General features: G+C 37.9%; 1 protein-coding gene across 1 annotated transcript in view; it reads left to right on the forward strand.

The window, feature by feature from the left end:
* The window catches only part of LOC145987102 (uncharacterized), a 115015-nt gene that overhangs the window by 67813 nt on the left and 27428 nt on the right, over positions 1–19774 (forward strand). The window contains exon 11 of the mRNA XM_083121577.1: positions 9025–9243. Within this exon, the coding sequence (XP_082977703.1) occupies positions 9025–9243 (219 nt within the window). The remainder of the gene's footprint in view (positions 1–9024; positions 9244–19774) is intronic.

Consider the following 19774-nt stretch of genomic DNA (forward strand, 5'->3'; position numbering starts at 1 on the left):
GCAAACGCTTTCTACCTTACTTTGCCTAGTAACAGTTCCATGAAATATTTCCCAAGTAATACTCTAACTAATTACACCACAAAGCTTCAGAACCGTGTGGAGTTGGACACCAACAAATGGGAGATGGCATTGGTAGAAGTGCATTATCCTTATTCAATACTAAACATTACAAGATTTAACAACTATATTCAATATAAATCTATGGATGATGTCAAATGGAACGAACTTCGAATATCCGAAGGCTATTACGCATCTATAAACAGCATTGTTGCAGAAATTAATAAATATTCTGAAACATTAAATTTTAGTCTCCGAAATCATCCTGCGTACAAACATGTGACTGTTGATATATCTACCAAGCAGAGAAACATAAATGTACGATTGTCACCTCAACTGGCACGGATATTAGGTTTTAAACCGACCGATGATCTATCAGAAGTAAAAATTGGACGCTCGCCTCCAAATGTTGTGAGAGAAATTCCTTCCCAGATGTATATTTACACAGATATTGCGGAATCACATATGGTGGGAGATGCTGTCGCCCCTCTATTACGTATTATAAACATTAATCCTATGGAACATACTTTTGGAAGTGATGGTGTGCAAATTTTCGATTCACCACATTACATCCCAGTGCAGAAACATAATTTCGAACAAATAGAAATTGACTTAAGGGATAGCACTGGTGCACACATCCCATTCTCCTTCGGACTAGTGTGTTTGAAACTTCATTTTAGACGTTGTGGTGAAAAGCTCTGATTATGAATGACCCATATTTTCAATACTACCATCAACAAGCTGGATCTGGTGTGGGTAACATATATTACGGTGCTGCCTATCAAAAAGGACATGGCATTGGAAGTTTTCTTGGAGGACTTTTTCGGTCAGCTTTGCCTCTTATCAAAAAAGGAGCGAAAGCTGTAGGGAAAGAAATGTTAAAAACAGGGGTAAATGTGTTAGGTGATGTTGTAGAGCTAAAGGAAATGATTGGTTCAGGTTATCAGGGGCATAAACATTTCAAAAGGAATCACTCTGCTTCGGGACAGCGAACTGGAAGGATCGCTCAGAGAAAGAAGAGATCCAGTGCCAATACAAACACCAAGAAAACAACCAAACGCAACCGTAAGAAAATTCAAATAACATCAGATATTTTTGATTAGATATGGCGCTAATTACGGAGAAATCATGTGAGTGTTTTAAAAGTGAATTGGATATTTTCTCGGTAAAACCTACTCAGACAAGCATCTTAGAACACCACACCATCGGATACAAACCTGTTAGTTCTCTGGCAGATAATGCCCCCACCGAGTTTGTAATACCTGGACATGGTGATGATTATATGGATTTAGCACACACAATGTTGAATATAGATGCCAGAATTGTAAAAGCGAATGGTCAGTTATTGCTACCCACAGATAAAACAATTGGACCTGTCAATGATTTTCTCAATGCAATGTTCAGCGAAGTACAAATCTACTTAAATAACAAACTCATCTCGTTTCCATCTCACATGCACCCATACAGGTCTTATTTTGAAAAAGCACTGAACTATGACATATCTGCAAAATCATCTCATCTCCAAAGTGCATTGTGGTACAAAGATACAGCAGGCGCTTTTGATAACGTTTCGGAAGACAACAAAGGCTTTACAAAACGTAACCAACTAACAAAACAGAGTAAAACATTTGATATGTTTGGTTACTTGCATTCTGATATTTTCAATCAAGAGAAATTTTTGATCAATGGAGTGGAAATGCGAATAAAACCGATTCCTTCGAAAAACACTTTCTGCTTGATGGGATTAGATGACAGTGAAGGCAAAGTGGAAATTCTGGATGCTACACTATATGTGAGAAAAGTATCGGTCAGTTCATCCATCAAACTTAGTCACAATCACATATTGCAAAAACATACAGCAAAATACCCTCTAACAAGAGTACAACTTAAAGCTGTAACTATTCCAAAAGATATTGTTTCAAAAACAATTGACAATGTGATACTTGGACGTCTTCCGAAACGATTAGTTGTGGGGTTTGTTACCAACGATGCATTCAACGGCACTCTGTCTACAAACCCATTCAATTTTCAACATTTCAATTACAACTTCTTTACTTTATATGTTGATGGAGTCCAAATTCCCGGCAAACCACTTCAACCAGACTTTGAAAACAACAAGTACATAACAGCATATCACACATTATTCTCTGGAACAGGGATACACTATATGGATGAAGGAAACAATATATCGCGTGAGGAATACCCCCAGGGATACGCATTACTTGTTTTCGATATAACACCAGACGCAGCTGCAAGTGCCATATCCCACTGCAGTCTTCAACGGCAAGGGGCTGTTAGCTTGGAAGTCCACTTCAAATCGGCTTTGGAATCTACTGTGACTTGTGTTATCTACTCTGAATTTGACGCTCTCATGGAAATTAATAATCAAAGAGATATTCATCTGGATTAATTGTATAACAAGGTGAGTTTCACAATATTACTATTTAGTGTCCAGCAATGCTGTCGACTTTAAATTTGCTTCACGGGTTAATATCAAATAGAGCCTTTGACAATCATCATGTTGGGGTTTTCGCAGCTAATGAATTACCTGTACATGTGGAACTACCAGCAGCGTTGATTGTAAATACAGATCCCAAAGATAGCCCCGGGAAGCACTGGGTAGCAATTTACATAGACAGTAACTCCCGGGGGGAATTTTTTGATAGTTACGGAAAACCTCCACATGTGCATAACCATTTGCGATTTTTGGAAAATAACTCTAAATTCTATACGTACAACACTCATCAGATACAAAGTTATGGGTCTGTGTACTGTGGGCATTACTGTTTTCTGTATTTATTCCATAGAGCCTCTGGTAAACCCATGCATAAATTTCAAATTTTATTCCCAGTACCGATAAAAAACGACAATATTATAACAACTTATTTGCTGACTCGTAAATTAAATTTATAATACTCGGTACGTATACTAGAAAATATTGACAGTAAATACTGTTTGAAATTTTATACAAGTTACATATAGTCCTAATAGTATATTAATAATTTTGTAGCGTTACAGTTTACAACAGCTTACTTATAATATATATCTTGTTTTGTGTCTTTACAGAACAATGACGCAATATCCAGAGATGGGATCTTTCAATGCTAGATTGTCCTCTTTCAGAAACTGGCAATCAAAAGAATTCCCGTTTGTAGAAGCTCTGTCCGAAGCAGGATTATTTTACATTCAAAAAGAGGATAAAACAGTATGCTTCAAATGTGGTGGAGGATTATACCGATGGAAATACAGAAACAATCTAATACTAGAACATCGTCGATATTTTCCATTTTGCTCCCTGTCTATAAACCTAATTTCAGATCGACAATGCGGTTGATGCTTTAATTAAATTAATTAATATTTGTTATCCAATATTTCCTCAATATGACGTTTATGATATTCTGCTGATTCTGCCGGTCGCCGCCGCCGCCGCCGCTAAACACAAAACGCGGCCGCCATATTGATTTTATTCAAATACTATTTATGCACAGATGGACTAATCGGGACCTATAATGGCGGGACAAAACAATTGGCCTCATTTAACTACCTAGAGAATCGAACCCGCGACCTCTTCATTACCAGGCGACAACATTAACCACTACCCCAAGGCCGCCATATTGATTTTATTCAATCACTATTTATGCACAGATGGACTAATCGGAACCTATAATGGCGGGATTAAACAATTGGCCTAATTTAACTACCTAGAGAATCGAACCCGCAACCTCTTCATTGCCAGGTGACAACATTAACCACTAACCCAACTCGATTTTCGAACTCATCCATTTTGTTGGCTTTATTTACACACAGGCTAATCGAAATCATTCAATATTGACATCGTCGACTTGTAATCAAGGGGTCCCAGGTTCGATACTCGGTGGAGGCACATAGTGGTCCGAATCACCACTTTTCAACTGTAGGTCCACTCCTGATTAGTCTTGCCGTACATAAAGTGGACTTAAAAAAAACTAACTCAATCTATCAATCAATCAATATTGACTCTACCAGGAATCGAACCCTCGACGCCTCTTGTTTTACAGAGCAATAACCTTAGCCGCTAAGCTTTCGGGGTACAACACCTTCGGCGCCATCTTTAAATCATTTCTTCATGTGTTTGCATCATACGCAATGGTTGCGCGCGCATTTCCTCCAAAGACACACACACACACACACACACAAACATACGCACGTGTTAGGTTAGCATACATCAAGAAACAACGTGACAAATCCATTGACCCCCCTCCCCCACCGCTTCCGATGTCTTCAACGTGATCAGACACGTTCTGCTGACTCAACAATAAAATCGCTCGTACACCGCTACGACCGGATGTAACATAACACCAGTGGCATCGAATTTTTGCTGACGCGTAGGAATGAAGTGCTGCCTCTCTACTATGACCAAACTGACACGAGAGTGAGCAAGGATACACAGTTTGCACTTGGGACTGTGCAGGCAGTAGAGACGATTGGGTGCCAAAACTGAGGATGGGGTGAGGGGGCCAAGGACAGTTTACTTTATTTTAGTAGGCAAGGCTTAGCATTAAGGGTCTATAGTGCAGGGATAAGAAGGAGGGGGGAACTGTCCCCTTTCGCCGCCACTGTCTGCAGGTAACAGTGACGTCAGACACTTTTTGCTTTTTTTAATGCTTTGGTAAACATCATATACTTGGACGGAGGGAAATCGACAGAAAACATGTTTCAAACACTCCAGTCATTGAAATATTTCGCCACCAAACCTAGTAAATACCTCTGCGAGATATAAAAATTCTGTAAAACCTAAAAGATGTAAAAACCTAGAAAAAGTTTAATTTAGGCACATAAACCTAAAATAGGTTTTAACAAGCAAAATAGGTTATTTTAGGCACTATAAAACTTGGTCAGTTGTTTCGTTTTTTAATGAAACGCTGATATAACTTCTTATTTCTTATTTACCTGAAATGGAAAAAAGTAGGTTAAAAACTAAAATGCGAGGTCTAATCATAAGTTTAAGAAAATTAGAGACACAAGGAAGAAAATGTTGCATTTGAAAGTATGTGGAACTGTATTGTTTTTCCCCAATACCATATGATGGGAGTTTCAAATACGTCTTGTTGGCTCCCTTCAGAGCCTTGAGTTGCAGTGTACAATGACTATTTTGTGCAAAGTTTCAAATGTAAATGACAGGTCATTATCATTCTATTACCTAGAAAATTTCTTTCCAATTCGACTGACAGACGAGAATAAAATTTAATCCGATAAATAGCTAAATATAAAAGATATTCCTTTTTACATATTGAAAAAGCGAAAATATGCTGAGTTTGGTTAAAATGTATCAAGTAAGCAATGAACAAATATGCACACATGAAGAACCTTACTTGCATAAGTTTTTCAATGATTTCTATATTTTTCAGAAAAGTACCGATTTTAATAAACAAAAATATGCAAAGGTATGGAAGTCTTAGCCATATTTTCTGTCCAATATGGGAATGAAGTATATGTAAACAAAATCATATTACTTGTGAGGAGTTTCTTGCCTATTGGTGAATATTTAATTGTGCTCGTATGTTGTTTGTGTTTACTTACTTATGTATATAATACATATAATGTATTTATGTATGTCGGTACATACTCGTAATAGTTAAAAGTAGTAGCTTAGTTAAATAATTAAACAATATGTCTTTTCATGTACGTAAAATTATCCTTGAAACAGCGGATATGAAAATTAACCAATCGGATTTGTTACAAGCCACGTGTATTTGTTTGTTTATTTATTTGTTTATATGTGGATAGAGTCCAACAGGCTTGAATTACATAATATTATTACAAAAGATTGTAAGATCCCCCTGGATCGTACTTGGTTGATGGGTCTATTGAGCCTCGGCTTCACACTCAGTATCCCTTCGGGGCTTGAAATTCCTCGTCCCAAGTTTCGGGTAATCCGGCTGCTTCAGTTCTAGATGGAAGGTCCGTCGTGATCCTGGGTCAAAGGTTCTCAATCCACTTATAGATCTTGACCAAGATCCTACAAGTAGTCGACAATCCTTCTTCCCACTAGGTTCCGTCGATATCCGGTTAAGTAACAACTCCCTTTTCTCTCCCAGCCTCTGACCAGAGAGCTGATGATTCTTCCGTGACCACGGAATAAGAAAAGATGTACCCTCACCAGGGTTACAAACGTTGTCTACCAACAGTCTATCGGCCGATCCCAAATTCCGGCATATTTCAGGACAATCACAACTCTCTCAATTGTATCTCCTGACCAGGAGCATAGAATAGAAAGAATATACGCCTTCTGACCAGAAGAGCTAAGTAACTGTCCTAAGGTAATCCCAGAATAAGCTAATTTCTAAGATCGAAATGAATACGAAGGCAGAAGTTCTAGCGTTGAAAGAAAAGACGGTTATACGAGTTCCGCATTTATCAGAGGTTCGAATACAAAGGCCACCGAGCCACCGAGCTCCGCTGCTTATATCGGATTTCTCGGTGCCGTGATGGATTTACAAACTTTTATCTTTGCACAAATATTACCTCACAATAAAATACAAATCAATAAGGTATCAATGAGAAACATAATTAGCTATACGTATAAATTATCGCTTTTACCCTTTTGTGATTAATAAACATACAATGGAATATTAAGCGTTATACACAGTATTTAATTTGACCAAGGAGTATGGCTCTTTCAACTCCCCTCTTCACCCCGCAACGGCCATGCGATATGCTAACAAAGAAAGAAAAAAATATACAACGTGAAAAATGTTAAATAAAAGAAATTTTACAGGTTTTGTTTCGTGCGGGCATAACTTTCTTTTGCGTCCACGTAGCTAAATTCTGAAAATGCTGTCTTGCAGCTAAAGAATCAGGGATTATTATTATATAAGTCTAATTACTGTCCGCCAAGGTACACGACAGATATAGAGTGGGAAATACAGCCTAATATTTCGTCTTTTTCCCTGTGACAATGTTTTCATAAGATCGTGTCTGCTTGGCTTTTATACAATAGCGATAGCTTTCCTGCATTGTTGTCACGGATAACAACTTCCAGCTCATCTTGCTGGCAGAAAGAAAACAAAACCTCTTGAAACTAATAACTAACACCAGGATGTATAGTTTATATACGAGGTGTGTTCCACATCACTGGGTAATCAACCATTAACATATAGAAGTATAGATATATAAGAAAAATATTAAGTTTATATAATTTTGTAACGTGGACACTGCTACACGTTACAAGATTCACTGCAATTTTTAAGTAAGGCTTATTTTAATCTTGTAAAACTCATTCCGAAAATATCAATGATGTTATTTTCACTTACAATCGTGTTGAAAGACTTGCGCGCTCTTCACATCTGAGAGGTTGAAAGAACTGAAGGTTTTGCTTTCTGGCAATGAAAGATATTGTGTTTGGAACGTGTTTTAAAAATGGTAACATTAAATGTAACGGCTGATAAAATGTTGGAATCGTCTAATTTAAGACGATAAGTGTCGTGTCACGAACTTGACTTTGTTCTTGTGATGGACATAGAGTAGTTATCACCTTGACGTGGTGAAAAACAAGAGGGCAGAATCTACACACAGAACCCGAAACGTGTCAATGGCACAAATATGTTGACTCCAATAACACATTAACATGCATTAACATCGACACAGCTAAATGCATAATGTTGTTATCTTTGAAATGCTGATCTTTCCAATTGATGCATTTTTAGTTAATAACTAGGGTGATCATACGTATCGTTTTGACCGGAACAGTCCCGTTACAGAGGTATGTCCCGCCCGTGCCTTCGATAGTATTAAAAGTTCATTATTTATCCCGTTTTATAAAACTCTAGGAGTAAACTTGAAATATAGTGTATATTTTGAGAGTTTCAAGCAAATAATAATAATAAATGTTGGAATTTTTAAACTAGCATAATGGCAATGCGCTGTGGGAAAACAGCTTGACTGCTTTTCAAATACTTAATAACAATCAAAATGTTGCATTGTTGTGTGTGTGTTTCATTATTTGTAGAACAGTGGATAAGCATGGCCAAGAAGCGTATATGTAGTTCCAATACAGACCTGCAACAAGAATTTAAATTTCTGCATCTCGACACACACTCAAAAGACAAATCTCACGTTGTGCATCAATTACATGGAGTAAGTTTTGGGGAGGATATAACAGTTCTCAAGAAGACTGGTTCTTCTAATAAATACTTCTGGCATTCTTCAACTTCAGCGTAGGTTATTTGATCTATGCGTAGGACTAACATAAAAGAAACCAGAAACACTATGTAAGTCATACCGAGATTATAATAATTAATAATTTTTCACAACGGGAGATTATATTTAATTTATTATTTATAATGTATTTTTATGTGAATAAAAATAATAATAATCACAAGAATTTTTTAATTAGACAGCTGATTTTTCAAGGGGGAGATAAATTGATCTCTTTGGGATGTCTCGTTTTGGGGGCAAAAAATTATGGTCACCCTATGCATAACTCGAAACATCAGCTGATAAAAGTGCCCTTTTACGCGTGTCTGCGTGTATTTTGACACACCAAAAAGTGCATAATTCGCAGTTTATGCACGTTAATGTGTTATTGGAGTCAACATATTTGTGCCAATTGACACGTTTCGGGTTAGGTGTGTGGAAATCAATAGCAGATAGTGTACACACACACACACACACACACGCACGCACGCAAACACTGAGAATCGTTCCTCGGTAAATGAACACCAGAATTTCAAATTCAAGATATCCTAGCGAGTACCATCATTTTGGAAAAATACCTCGCTTGCACCTCCCCGGGGAATTTTTTTGTACATGGGTTTCTTTGTCGATGTCAGAGTTCAATAATACACATAACCAAATATAGAAATTTGCTGGAATCCGACCCATTGTTAATTTTCCGAGGGCAGATTGGTAATAATATCTGCTGAATGCCCAACTAGATATTCCAGGTTTCATTAATATATTTTTTCCTTTCTCTTTTACGTTTCCTAGGCAACAGGCACGCGGGAGAGATAGCAACGATGTCATTGGATCTCCTGGCGGGCCTTCGCTGCTACATCATTCCCCATTTGCCCCACGAGAAGCTGCACATCAGGGTGGGTCTCAACACGGGGCCCTGCGTTGCTGGCGTTGTGGGGACCAAAATGCCGAGGTACTGCTTGTTCGGGGACACGATCAACACTGCGTCGAGGATGGAATCAACAGGGGAACGTAAGTTCCATAAAACAATAAGCTATGCAAACCGAAACAATTAATATTCCATTGCTGAACATTTGTTTTCAGTTTTTACTCTTTCCTCCATATTTTCCCGCCTGAATTAAATTTTATTCTTCATTCTTTCTTCAGTTTTCATTACCCCGTCTAATTCGCTGCACTTTTTGACATGTATGTTCACGTGTAACCCGATGTCAGGCTGGTGCAAGGAAAATGACGTTCAACCAAGTAGACGAATAGCGGTGCTCAAGTTCGGAAGATTCAGCAAATGCCTGTCTGCTGCTTTAAACGTTCATTTGATTAGCTAGCACGCACCACGTGACCATACATACACATCACATCGCTGCAGAACTTAGTGCAAACGGTGCATACTAGTGACGGCGCCAGCCTTAAATAAGTGGGGGGAGGGTAAATATTTCTGTGTCAAATTCTCTGGGGGGGGGGCTAACTTATACCGGGTAAAAGGTATTTACGTAATACTTTACTACGGTATAATTTTACCAGTGACATATTTTACAGTCAGATCCAAAGAAAATCACTGCATTTTGTTCCGTCATATACAAATGTACACACTTTTAGGCACGAATCTTTCAGTCAAATAAACTGCAATGATTATATCGTTCTTTCTTCCTAAGCCATTATCGAGTGGAATAATATCACAGATTTATTATTCATATGGACAGTACAAAATACGCCATAAAAAACGAAAAATATCAACTCGCTAGATACACGTACTATAAAGACTACACGTAACACTATTTCTAGGTAAAGAGTTTGTGTACTTTTTTTCTAAAATTAGAAAATGAACCACACCAAAAAAAAAAAAAACTATGATGAGACACGTCTGCTTTCATGAGCAGCTACAACCGTGTTTAAATCCAAGCAAGCTCTTTCTCAAAGGACAGAATAGATGGAGCACTCAAACTCTCGTTTTCAATTCGATTACGAAGGTAACACTTGATTTGCCGCGATGGGGGTATGCACATTTCAACAGCACAAAGCTTATAAAGTTCGTAAAAGGCAATTATAAATGTTGCAACCATTGCAAGGAGGTGCTGAAGAGTCTTTACTTTTAGTTTATTTCTGCATCATAGTATAGCTTTGTAAGATTGTAGCTTTTCGTGCTTCAGAAAAGCGTAACTAACTTCATAAAATAGGTCTCAAATACAAAAATACCACCCTTGTATCATTAAATAATGATACTATTTTCTTTGCATGATGAAATATCTTACGTTTCCTTGTTCAACGACTGGAATTCAGAACTTGGGGTTAAAAATGGGGAGGATGCGAGAATAGTTTAGATGTGTTTCAAAGATTGATTCTCCTGCACGGAAACTACTGTGACGGTATTGCAGCCTCAAAAATGATAATTAATTAACATGAGGGACTACCACTGCGAGCAATAACATTGCCCAAGCATGCAGATTTCCGCACCATATTTCAATGACTAGTTGTTACAATTTATATTAAGACCCACTATATGAACAGAGGCTAATCGGAACAAGAGTTACATTTTCTAGTGAATCCAAACCACTTAATAAATGTTACCTCCACCGGGGATCGACCCCGGGACTTTTTGATATCAAGCCAGCACTTTTATCGGTGGGGGCCCAATCTTAATCTTTACAATTCCTAGAATTTTAGAATTAAGTAGTGTGTGTACCCTTTGATTCTTTAACATCGTACTTTCCCTCTCTAATATTTGGTACATTATGGATAGATATAACGATGAAACCAACGACATCGCTACACTCATGCAATTTTCGGTACTTGAGGAACTAACAAACAGAAAAGAAACATAGCACTTTATATTTTCAACGTCGCCCGACTTATTCATATAAAATTCGTTTGTCACACCTGTTAGACATTTTCTGAAATATAGTGATACGATGTATAGAGACTAATAATAATTGTACACATTTAGCTCCATATGCCAACAATCAAAGAACAATTTCACATCACAGCCACTCAATACGTCCACCCGACAGGCAGCACATTTCGTAGCAAGTTTGACGATTCGTGATTGGCCAATTACTTAGTATCAAATGATCAGTGGTTATTGTTATCCAGGCGTATCTGCAGCTGCCATCCTTTTGATTTTAGAACACATCGTAAGGCGTGCGCAGGGAGGGTGCAAGGGGGGCAATTGCCTCCCTTAATCAAGGCGTCCGCAGATTTTTTCCACGGGCGACAAGCAAGGTAATTTTCTATGTAGGCATATTACCCCGATAATAGTGTTGCCCCCTCAAAATTCACTACTTGAATTTGAAGCTATCGCATTAATGTATGTAAATTACTGTGACAGAAATCAAATTTTACGTGTGAAATATATACTTTTTAGGTTGACATTCGATTTCTACGGGGTAGGTGTGACCATCCTTGCACCCCCTTCCAGACGTCCATGTTTCTGCATTATTATACTTTCACCTAGAAATTTAGTGTAGAGGAATCTTATCGCCGTTATTAAATGATATACTCTTAAAGAAAATTAAGTATTTTCATGCCGGTTAAATTTTAAAGCAACAACGGGGGGAAGGGTTGCAGTGGCGCAACTTCAAGGGGGCAATGGGCATTGCCCCTCCACAACCTTGGATGAAAATCAATTCTAGAGGTGCAAGGTGGGGGCAAACATTGAGTTAAAAGTACGCAAGACTAGTAGAATCTAAGAGTAGCAGGACAAAAGGATACTCAAGATGGAATTAGTTTTCACGTTCTTTTTGCATTATTTCTTCCAGGCGGCCAAGAGAAACTGCAAGGGGACAATTGTCCCCATCGATATCAAATCTTATACAAATAAAAATACATTTCGTGAAATTTTCTGCTTTTCTTGCAGTCTTGTCAAGTTCAGAGCCGTAGCTAGGGGGCGGCGGGAGTTGGGCCTGGGCGTCGAACGATCTAGATTAAAAAAATTGAAAAAAGAATACCGTGGCGCACCATGATATTTGTTGTGCCATGTTAAATCAATATTGTTTTCAGTTTGCAAAAATTTGGATTTTTTTTTTTTTTTTTTTGCTAGCTTCGCTCGCAATTTTGTTGTTTTCTAAAGTGCATTGTAAATTACCAAAGAGGGAAGTATACTTCAGACTCTTGCTACTAAACAGTTTTGTGTTAAATGCATGAACACAATTGTTTGGAAGAAAATGAGCGCGGCACATTTCAGGGATAAGTCCTCCATCCCGGACATTCTTGTAGACGGAAAACCCATTTCACTATCACTTTCAGTCAAAGACCTGGGAATTGTTGTGGACGAAAACCTCACCTGGAGTGACCATGTGAAGGCCATATGCAAAAATTCTTACGCAGCATTACACTCACTGTGTCGCCTAAAAAACATCTTACCACAAGAGGAAAAGAAAACACTTGTGGAATCGCTAGTTTTGTCGCAAATAGACTACTGCGACTTGACGTACGTTGACCTCAACGGTGAACTAGCAAGACGTCTACAGCGAATACAAAATGCATGCGCACGTTTTATTTATAACATCAAACATTTTGACCACCTTACCCCGGCTTTCAAAGACCTAGGCTGGTTCGACCTTTCAACACGCCGTCGCTTCCATGCTCTTACAGCGCTCTACAAAATAGTGCATTCAAGAGAACCCCCTTACCTATTTTCACGATTTCAACACATACACACCTTTGCTACCCGTTCGCAAAACAACTCCCTGCTCACCATCCCCTCCCACAAGACAGCGTTTTACGGAAATTCCTTCACTGTCACTGCCACCAGAGCGTGGAACGACCTCCCCAATGGCATAAGAAACTCTTCTTCTCTCGACAATTTCAAATCAAAATTAAGAAAGCATCTTCTGGAGGCAACTTACCAGTACTGAAAACAAGCAAAGAAAATAAAATGAAACCTCTTTTGATCTAAATTTGTAGGATAAACACCGACCGACTTTTCTGTATTTTAAGTGTTTTGTTGTGTGTGTGTTCATGCTGTACGTGCATTTTTTACGTTTCTTACAGCATGTATGTGTATTTGTGTTTTTTTCTTTTTTGTGTTTTTTCTTCTTTGTGTTTGTATGTTTTTCTCTTTGTGTTTTATATTTTCTTTGGTATTTTAATGTTTTATATTTCGCAAACTGTTAGATATTTCAACTAAATTTGTTAAATGTGAAGTAGAGATGGTGAAGTGTAAGAAAAGGCTTGTGCCTTAACTTCGCCATCCAAAAGAAGATGTTACGGTGCGCCTATGTTGCTGCATATATATATATATATATATACATATATATATATATATATATATATATATATATACAGGGTGATTCAAAAGTCGCGCGACATAGGACAACTCCGTTATTTGTGCAGATACCGAAAAGAACGATAGAGGGCATAGGTGTAGGAAATACATTGTTGGAAATCATGAGCGTAATTGCTGCGACAGCAGATGGACCATTTATTAGTCTGCTTGAAATCACAAACAAAACAAAACAAAATGACTGTCAAAATGGCAAACGGAAAGAAACCCAAACAAATCAATGTCATAGCCGTACTCCATTTACGACCGAACAACAAAATTGACAATCGCAATAGCAATAGCAACCGCACGGAGTGGCAAACTTATACAAAGGAACGACCTGAACTGACATGTCCAGCAGCTGCACCGCTGGGACACTGCCGGAGGAATTGTTCAAATTGATTGCCATCCTGTTGACGGCACATCCGAATATGGTTCACAGAACTCTTGCTCACATTACGTAACACCATATGTGTTATTGCGAAATGCGGCGTTGCTCCATCTTGATGAAAGAAAACCCCCGTCGTTTTGCTAGGGGTAGATTATCCAAATAGGGCAGGAGTGTCATCTCGAGATGCTCTCTGTACAGTTCAGCAAGTTAAGAAATACGGGACCGATGAGAACATCCCGTGTATGCCACACCACACATTTAACCTTGGGTCAGTCTGATGATGAGCATCTACAGCAATGTATGGGTTCTCGGTTGCCCAATACACAGCGTTATGTCTATTCACTGTTCTGTTCAGATGGAAACAGGCTTCATCGCTGAAAAGAATATCAGCTTCAAGGTGTGGCTGCTGCGTTCGTCTTTCAGTAAACCACTCACAGAACTGCACCCGTCTATCTGTGTCATCTCCACGCAGTTCCTGGACAAAATGCACACGATATGGATGGAAATGATTTCTGGATAGTATCCTGGACACGGATGCTTGACTGATGCCACATTCTTGAGTCACTTTTCGTGTTGACCGTGTTGTACTGACTGTCAGCTTAGCTAGCACGCTAGCTGAGGTTGCATGATCTGTTGCTGTACGTGGCCGCCCAGACCGTCGTTTGTCATGGATACTGCCTGTTGCCTTGAACAGCTCCAGTAAACGACCAATGGTTGCATGATGTGGCGGTGGTTGATCTGGATGCCGTCTGTGATATTCCTCCGCAGCTTCCCGTAGACTCATCCCTGCAACATGGATAAGAACCATTTCCACCCTTTCCTGAATTGTGTACTGGGACATTGTTGTTGATTACTGGAAAAACAGAAAAATTCAACATTACGGTCATGATTTAAAACGTATTTTCCAACAATTTTGTTCTTGTTTCCTGCACACAATGAAAATAATACAAATGCAACATCACGGTCATGATTTCAAACATATGTCCAACAATTTTGCCCTCTATCGTTTTTTTCGGTATGTGCACAAATAACGGAGTTGTCCTATGTCTCGCGACTTTTGAATCACCCTGTATATATATATATATATATATATATATATATATATATATATATCAATGCAATGAAACTATTAACAGTGAGATAAAGTTAGTTTTTTTTTCCGACTGAACTTTTATCAAGGCTTGTGCCCCCCCCCCCCTCCCAATTAGATGGTCTGCGCACGCCTATGATCGTAATAAAGTAACCTTCCGATCTAACCAAACTAGGAAATGCACTTGGAACATTGTACTTTCCCCAATGGAAGTTTTATAATGAAAAATGTACATTTCTACTTACAGTTTTCGATCGAAATGTATCCAGAGTATTACAAAAATCTAGGGGGCCTGCAAGGGGCTGAGACCTGTTTTGGGGTCTTCAGCCACCCATAGCCCCCCCCCCCCCCCCCCCGTTGCACCGTCCCTGGTGCATACACCAAATACACTACTTGACATCAAATCAACGAAGTAGACGAGTTGGAATTGCACCGTGTAACCAACTATAGAGTGTCTCAACCTTAAAAGTCAGTATGGAAGTAAATGGAAGTAATGAAGTACACACAGCAGAACCTTTAGTTCCAGAACCTAACTTGACTGAAGTTAAAGATGCTATTAAAAGGCTAAAGAATAACAAAGCACCTGGCATTGATATATACCAGCTGAGTTAATTAAATATGGTGGAAATTCATTAATATGTAAAATTCATAAATTAATTTGTTTAATATGGAATAAAGAAGAAATCCCTCAACAGTGGAAAGAATCCATAATTGTTCCTGTGTTTAAAAAAGGTGATAAAATGAACTGCAATAATTACCGTGGAATTTCTCTACTCTCAACAACATATAAAATATTGTCTAACATTCTTTTAACAAGACTAACCCCATATGCTAATGAAATTATAGGTGATTATCAATGTGGATTTAAACGTAACAGATCAACTACAGATCAAATTTTTCACATCAGACAGACAGTTGAAAAAAAGTGGGAATATAATCAAAATGTCCATCAGCTATTCATTGATTTCAAAAAAGCATATGATTCGGTCAAAAGAGATAAATTATATAATATATTAGTAGAGTTTGGAATACCTAAGAAGCTTGTTAGTATGATAAAAATATGCACCAGTGGAACAGAAAGTAAAATTCGTGTGGGTAATAATATGTCTGACAAATTTACAATTCATGATGGGTTAAAACAAGGAGATGCATTATCTCCATTGCTCTTTAATTTTGCCTTAGAATATGCTGTTAGGAAGGTAAACGAAACTAAAGAAGGACTAAAATTAAATGGTGTGACTCAGTTGTTAGCATATGCAGATGATGTAGACTTACTAGGGGATGATGTGAATACAATTAAGAATAATGCTAAAATATTTTTCAAAACTGCTAAAGAGATAGGTTTGGAAGTTAACAAAGAGAAAACTAAATATATGCTTACAGGCCGAAACCAAGTGTTAGGTAATAATCAAAATCTAATTATTGATAACAACTCGTTTGAACCAGTTTCCAAATTCAAATACTTAGGAGTAATATTAACAAATTAAAATTATATTAAAGAGAAAATAAAAAGTAGGCTTAATTCAGGAAATGCATGTTACTTCTCTCTTCATAAACTTTTGTCTTCTCGTTTAATATCTAAGAAACTAAAAGTTAAAATATACAAAATAGTAATTTTGCCTGTAGTATTATATGGATGTGAAACTTGGTCCGTTACATTGAAAGAAGAACATAAATTGAGAGTATTTGAAAATAAGATCCTTAGGAAAATATTTCGACCTAAACGGGATGAGGAGACAGGTGAGTGGAGAAGGTTACATAATTTAGAACTACATAATTTGTATTCATGTCCAGATATTATTAGAATAATTAAATCAAGAAGACTTAGGTGGGCAGGCCATGTGGCACGAATGGGAGAGTAAGGAGGAGTTCACAGGATTCTTGTTGGGAAACCTGATGGTAAGAGACCTGTAGGAAGGCCAAGACGAAGATGGAGGGACAACGTTGAGATGGACCTAAAGGAAATTGGTAGGGATGGAAAAGAGTATATAGATCTTGCTCAAGATAGGGAAAGATGGAAGGCCTGTGTTGCTGCAGCCATGAACCTTCGGGTTTAAGAATGCTAGAGAGTTAGTTAGTTAGTTTGGAAGTAAATGGAGTACTTCCCTCTCTCTCTAATACATGAGTTTTGCCAATAGCTCTGTCCTTATCTACCACCACTGCGTTGCGAGATGTTACAAAATTTACGAAATGTAAAAGTCAAAAATTTCAAAAAGTGAAATTATTATCCAGTAGAGTTTTTTATGCTCTATTTACTGACGGCATTATATAACCTGTCATAAATTCATGTGATCTGAATTTTTCATAATTATGCAATTTTGCGAAACGCTTAATTTTTTTCTAGTAAATACTTCAAAACCCATAAATATCAAACCGCTTTAACAACTTCGCCAGTCATTTTCTACGGGATCTATGAGGTTTGTAGATATGATATTCTTCGCCTGAGTGAATTAATTTGCTTACGAGGAGAGTTATATATATATGCATTGGATATTTTGTATAAATCATCAGACCGTAACACGAAAAAGTTGGTTAGCGAGAAACTTTTCAGTTTGTTGCGATAAACGTGCAGACCAAGCGAGAAAAGTGTTGACCATTGTTTGAAGTTATTTTTAGAATGCATTGTTACTCCACAGCACCGTTATTTATTCCGCAATCGTAATTTGTTTATGCGGGCTGTCTCGCGAATCAAATTCATTGCGCGCCACCGAGGTCACAATTCAGTTGCAGGCAGGTGCCCCGGTTAGTAGGAAGTGCAGTGTGCTTTATTTTCCGTAAAAATGTATCTTAATGTTTGTTTTTGCATTTATTTAATTCTGTGAATGTAAAGGATACAACATTCAACGAAAGAAGTAACAATAGTTGCGTCGTGTATTACACTATAATGCAAATGTAAAACGGTAAATACAGATTACATCGAAAAATAAACATTTACAAGCAAATCTTGAGGTAACTATTGTTTGTTTTTCAAAATGCATCAAATACATAGATTTTGATGATTTCCTATACGATATTAAGGAAGTAAATTTGTCGCAATCATTAGCGATTAACAGCGACTCGATGCGACTCCGGTTGTTGATCTGGCAACTCCGCGCTCCATTTAACCCATACTGACTTTTAAGGTTGAGACGCTCTATAAACGAGTGAGTGCAGAGAGAATTAAAAAGTGCAGGGAACTAGAAGGGGCTATTTTTGATAGTTCCTATTGTTTCTCCCTTCCTCAATATCTATTTATCTATCTCTCCTTTGTTTTACACTTGGTATTGACGTAGGGTGATTGCTATTTCAAGTAGTCATTCGTACATATTAACTTACACACAATCAACATATCGTAATCTTTAAGCGAGCCTTGTACACACTGAAAAGTGAATGCACAAGTTGAAGCATAATAATGCGTACAGGCCAAAGATAAAACCAAACGTTTAAATGCATCATCGAGAAAGATGCAGGAAGGTTAATCAAAAACCACACCAATTGATGCATCAAAGTATTACAACTCGACATAGAAGAAAATACTCATTGGCATCATATGATGTATTTGACGCCACCTTTACAAACGATATGCAGAAATGCATCACATTGTAAACCTGATTTCGGCAAAAGCAAGCAAACAAACTTTAGTGCATCAATTCATGCGTTTCTGGTGCATCAAATAGATTTGATGCATTTGGTTCTCTCTTGGAGTCAGATTCTTCTTGTTACGATTATCGTTTTGTAAACACTTATAAATGCATAGTCTGCATTATTTTTCGATAATGTGGCATGTATTAATTTAATTATTGTTCGAAGAATTTAAAGACATCTTGGATAGCTTATTTTTAAGGTTCGCCCATAAAGAAACCGAACTTTTTTTTAGGAAAGGAAACAAGTAATTAACCTTAAAATGTCTTTATCTCGTTCAAAATAGTCAACAGAGGAAGCAATACACTTTGACCAGCGTTTGTACAGGTCTTGGAAACACTGGTGACAGTCATTGACAGTAAGTGTTCGCAAAATACGCGTAACTTTTAATTTAATGTCCGCGACGTCGTCAAATCTTCGCTCTTTCATAGCCATCTTAAGCTTGGGATAAAGGAAAAATCGGCAGGCCATAAGTCCGGAGAATATGGAGGGTGATTTATCACTGTCACTGAATGCTTAGCAAGGTATTGTTGTACAGACAATGCGGTATGAGGCCGAGCATTATCGTGCAACAGAAACCATTGGCCATAATCACAGAGGTCCTTCCTAACCCGCTTCATCCTGTTTCTGAGTCGACCAAGCAGTTCCTTGTAATACCACTGATTGATTGTTTGGTTTCCACGAACAAATTCATGGTGGATCAGTCCTTGGGAACTTTCTCCACATTGTCATCATTCCTTGACGTTGAAGGGCGTTCTGATCTTGGTTCATCCTCGACACTTTCATGTCCACCTCTGAAACTATTGTACGTACAGTGGGATCCATGAGTATTACCTTGCAAATTGTCCATGACTATTTTCATTAATTTTTCTCTTACATTCTGTGTGTTCTTAAGCAATGCATTTTTATGTATGCTGGTGCAGAAGTTGTCAACAGCTTGTTTTGAGTTTTGTTTTAATTATTGAAGCTCTTATTGGGTCAAATAAAATGCACGAACATGGTGATGCACAATTTGCACGGTAATACTCATGGATCTCACTGTACCACTTATACACCTGTGTTCTTGATAATTCTGCTTCACCATACACTGCCCATATCATCATCTGACGTTTCGGTAAACGATTTACCCAATTTGTAACACGTTGTTCCATCTTGGTACGCGTATATCGTACTTCGCCTGTACACG

This window comes from Lepisma saccharinum, chromosome 4, assembly GCF_977018435.1.
Source record: "Lepisma saccharinum chromosome 4, izLepSacc3.1, whole genome shotgun sequence".
NCBI classification, from domain to species: domain Eukaryota; kingdom Metazoa; phylum Arthropoda; class Insecta; order Zygentoma; family Lepismatidae; genus Lepisma; species Lepisma saccharinum.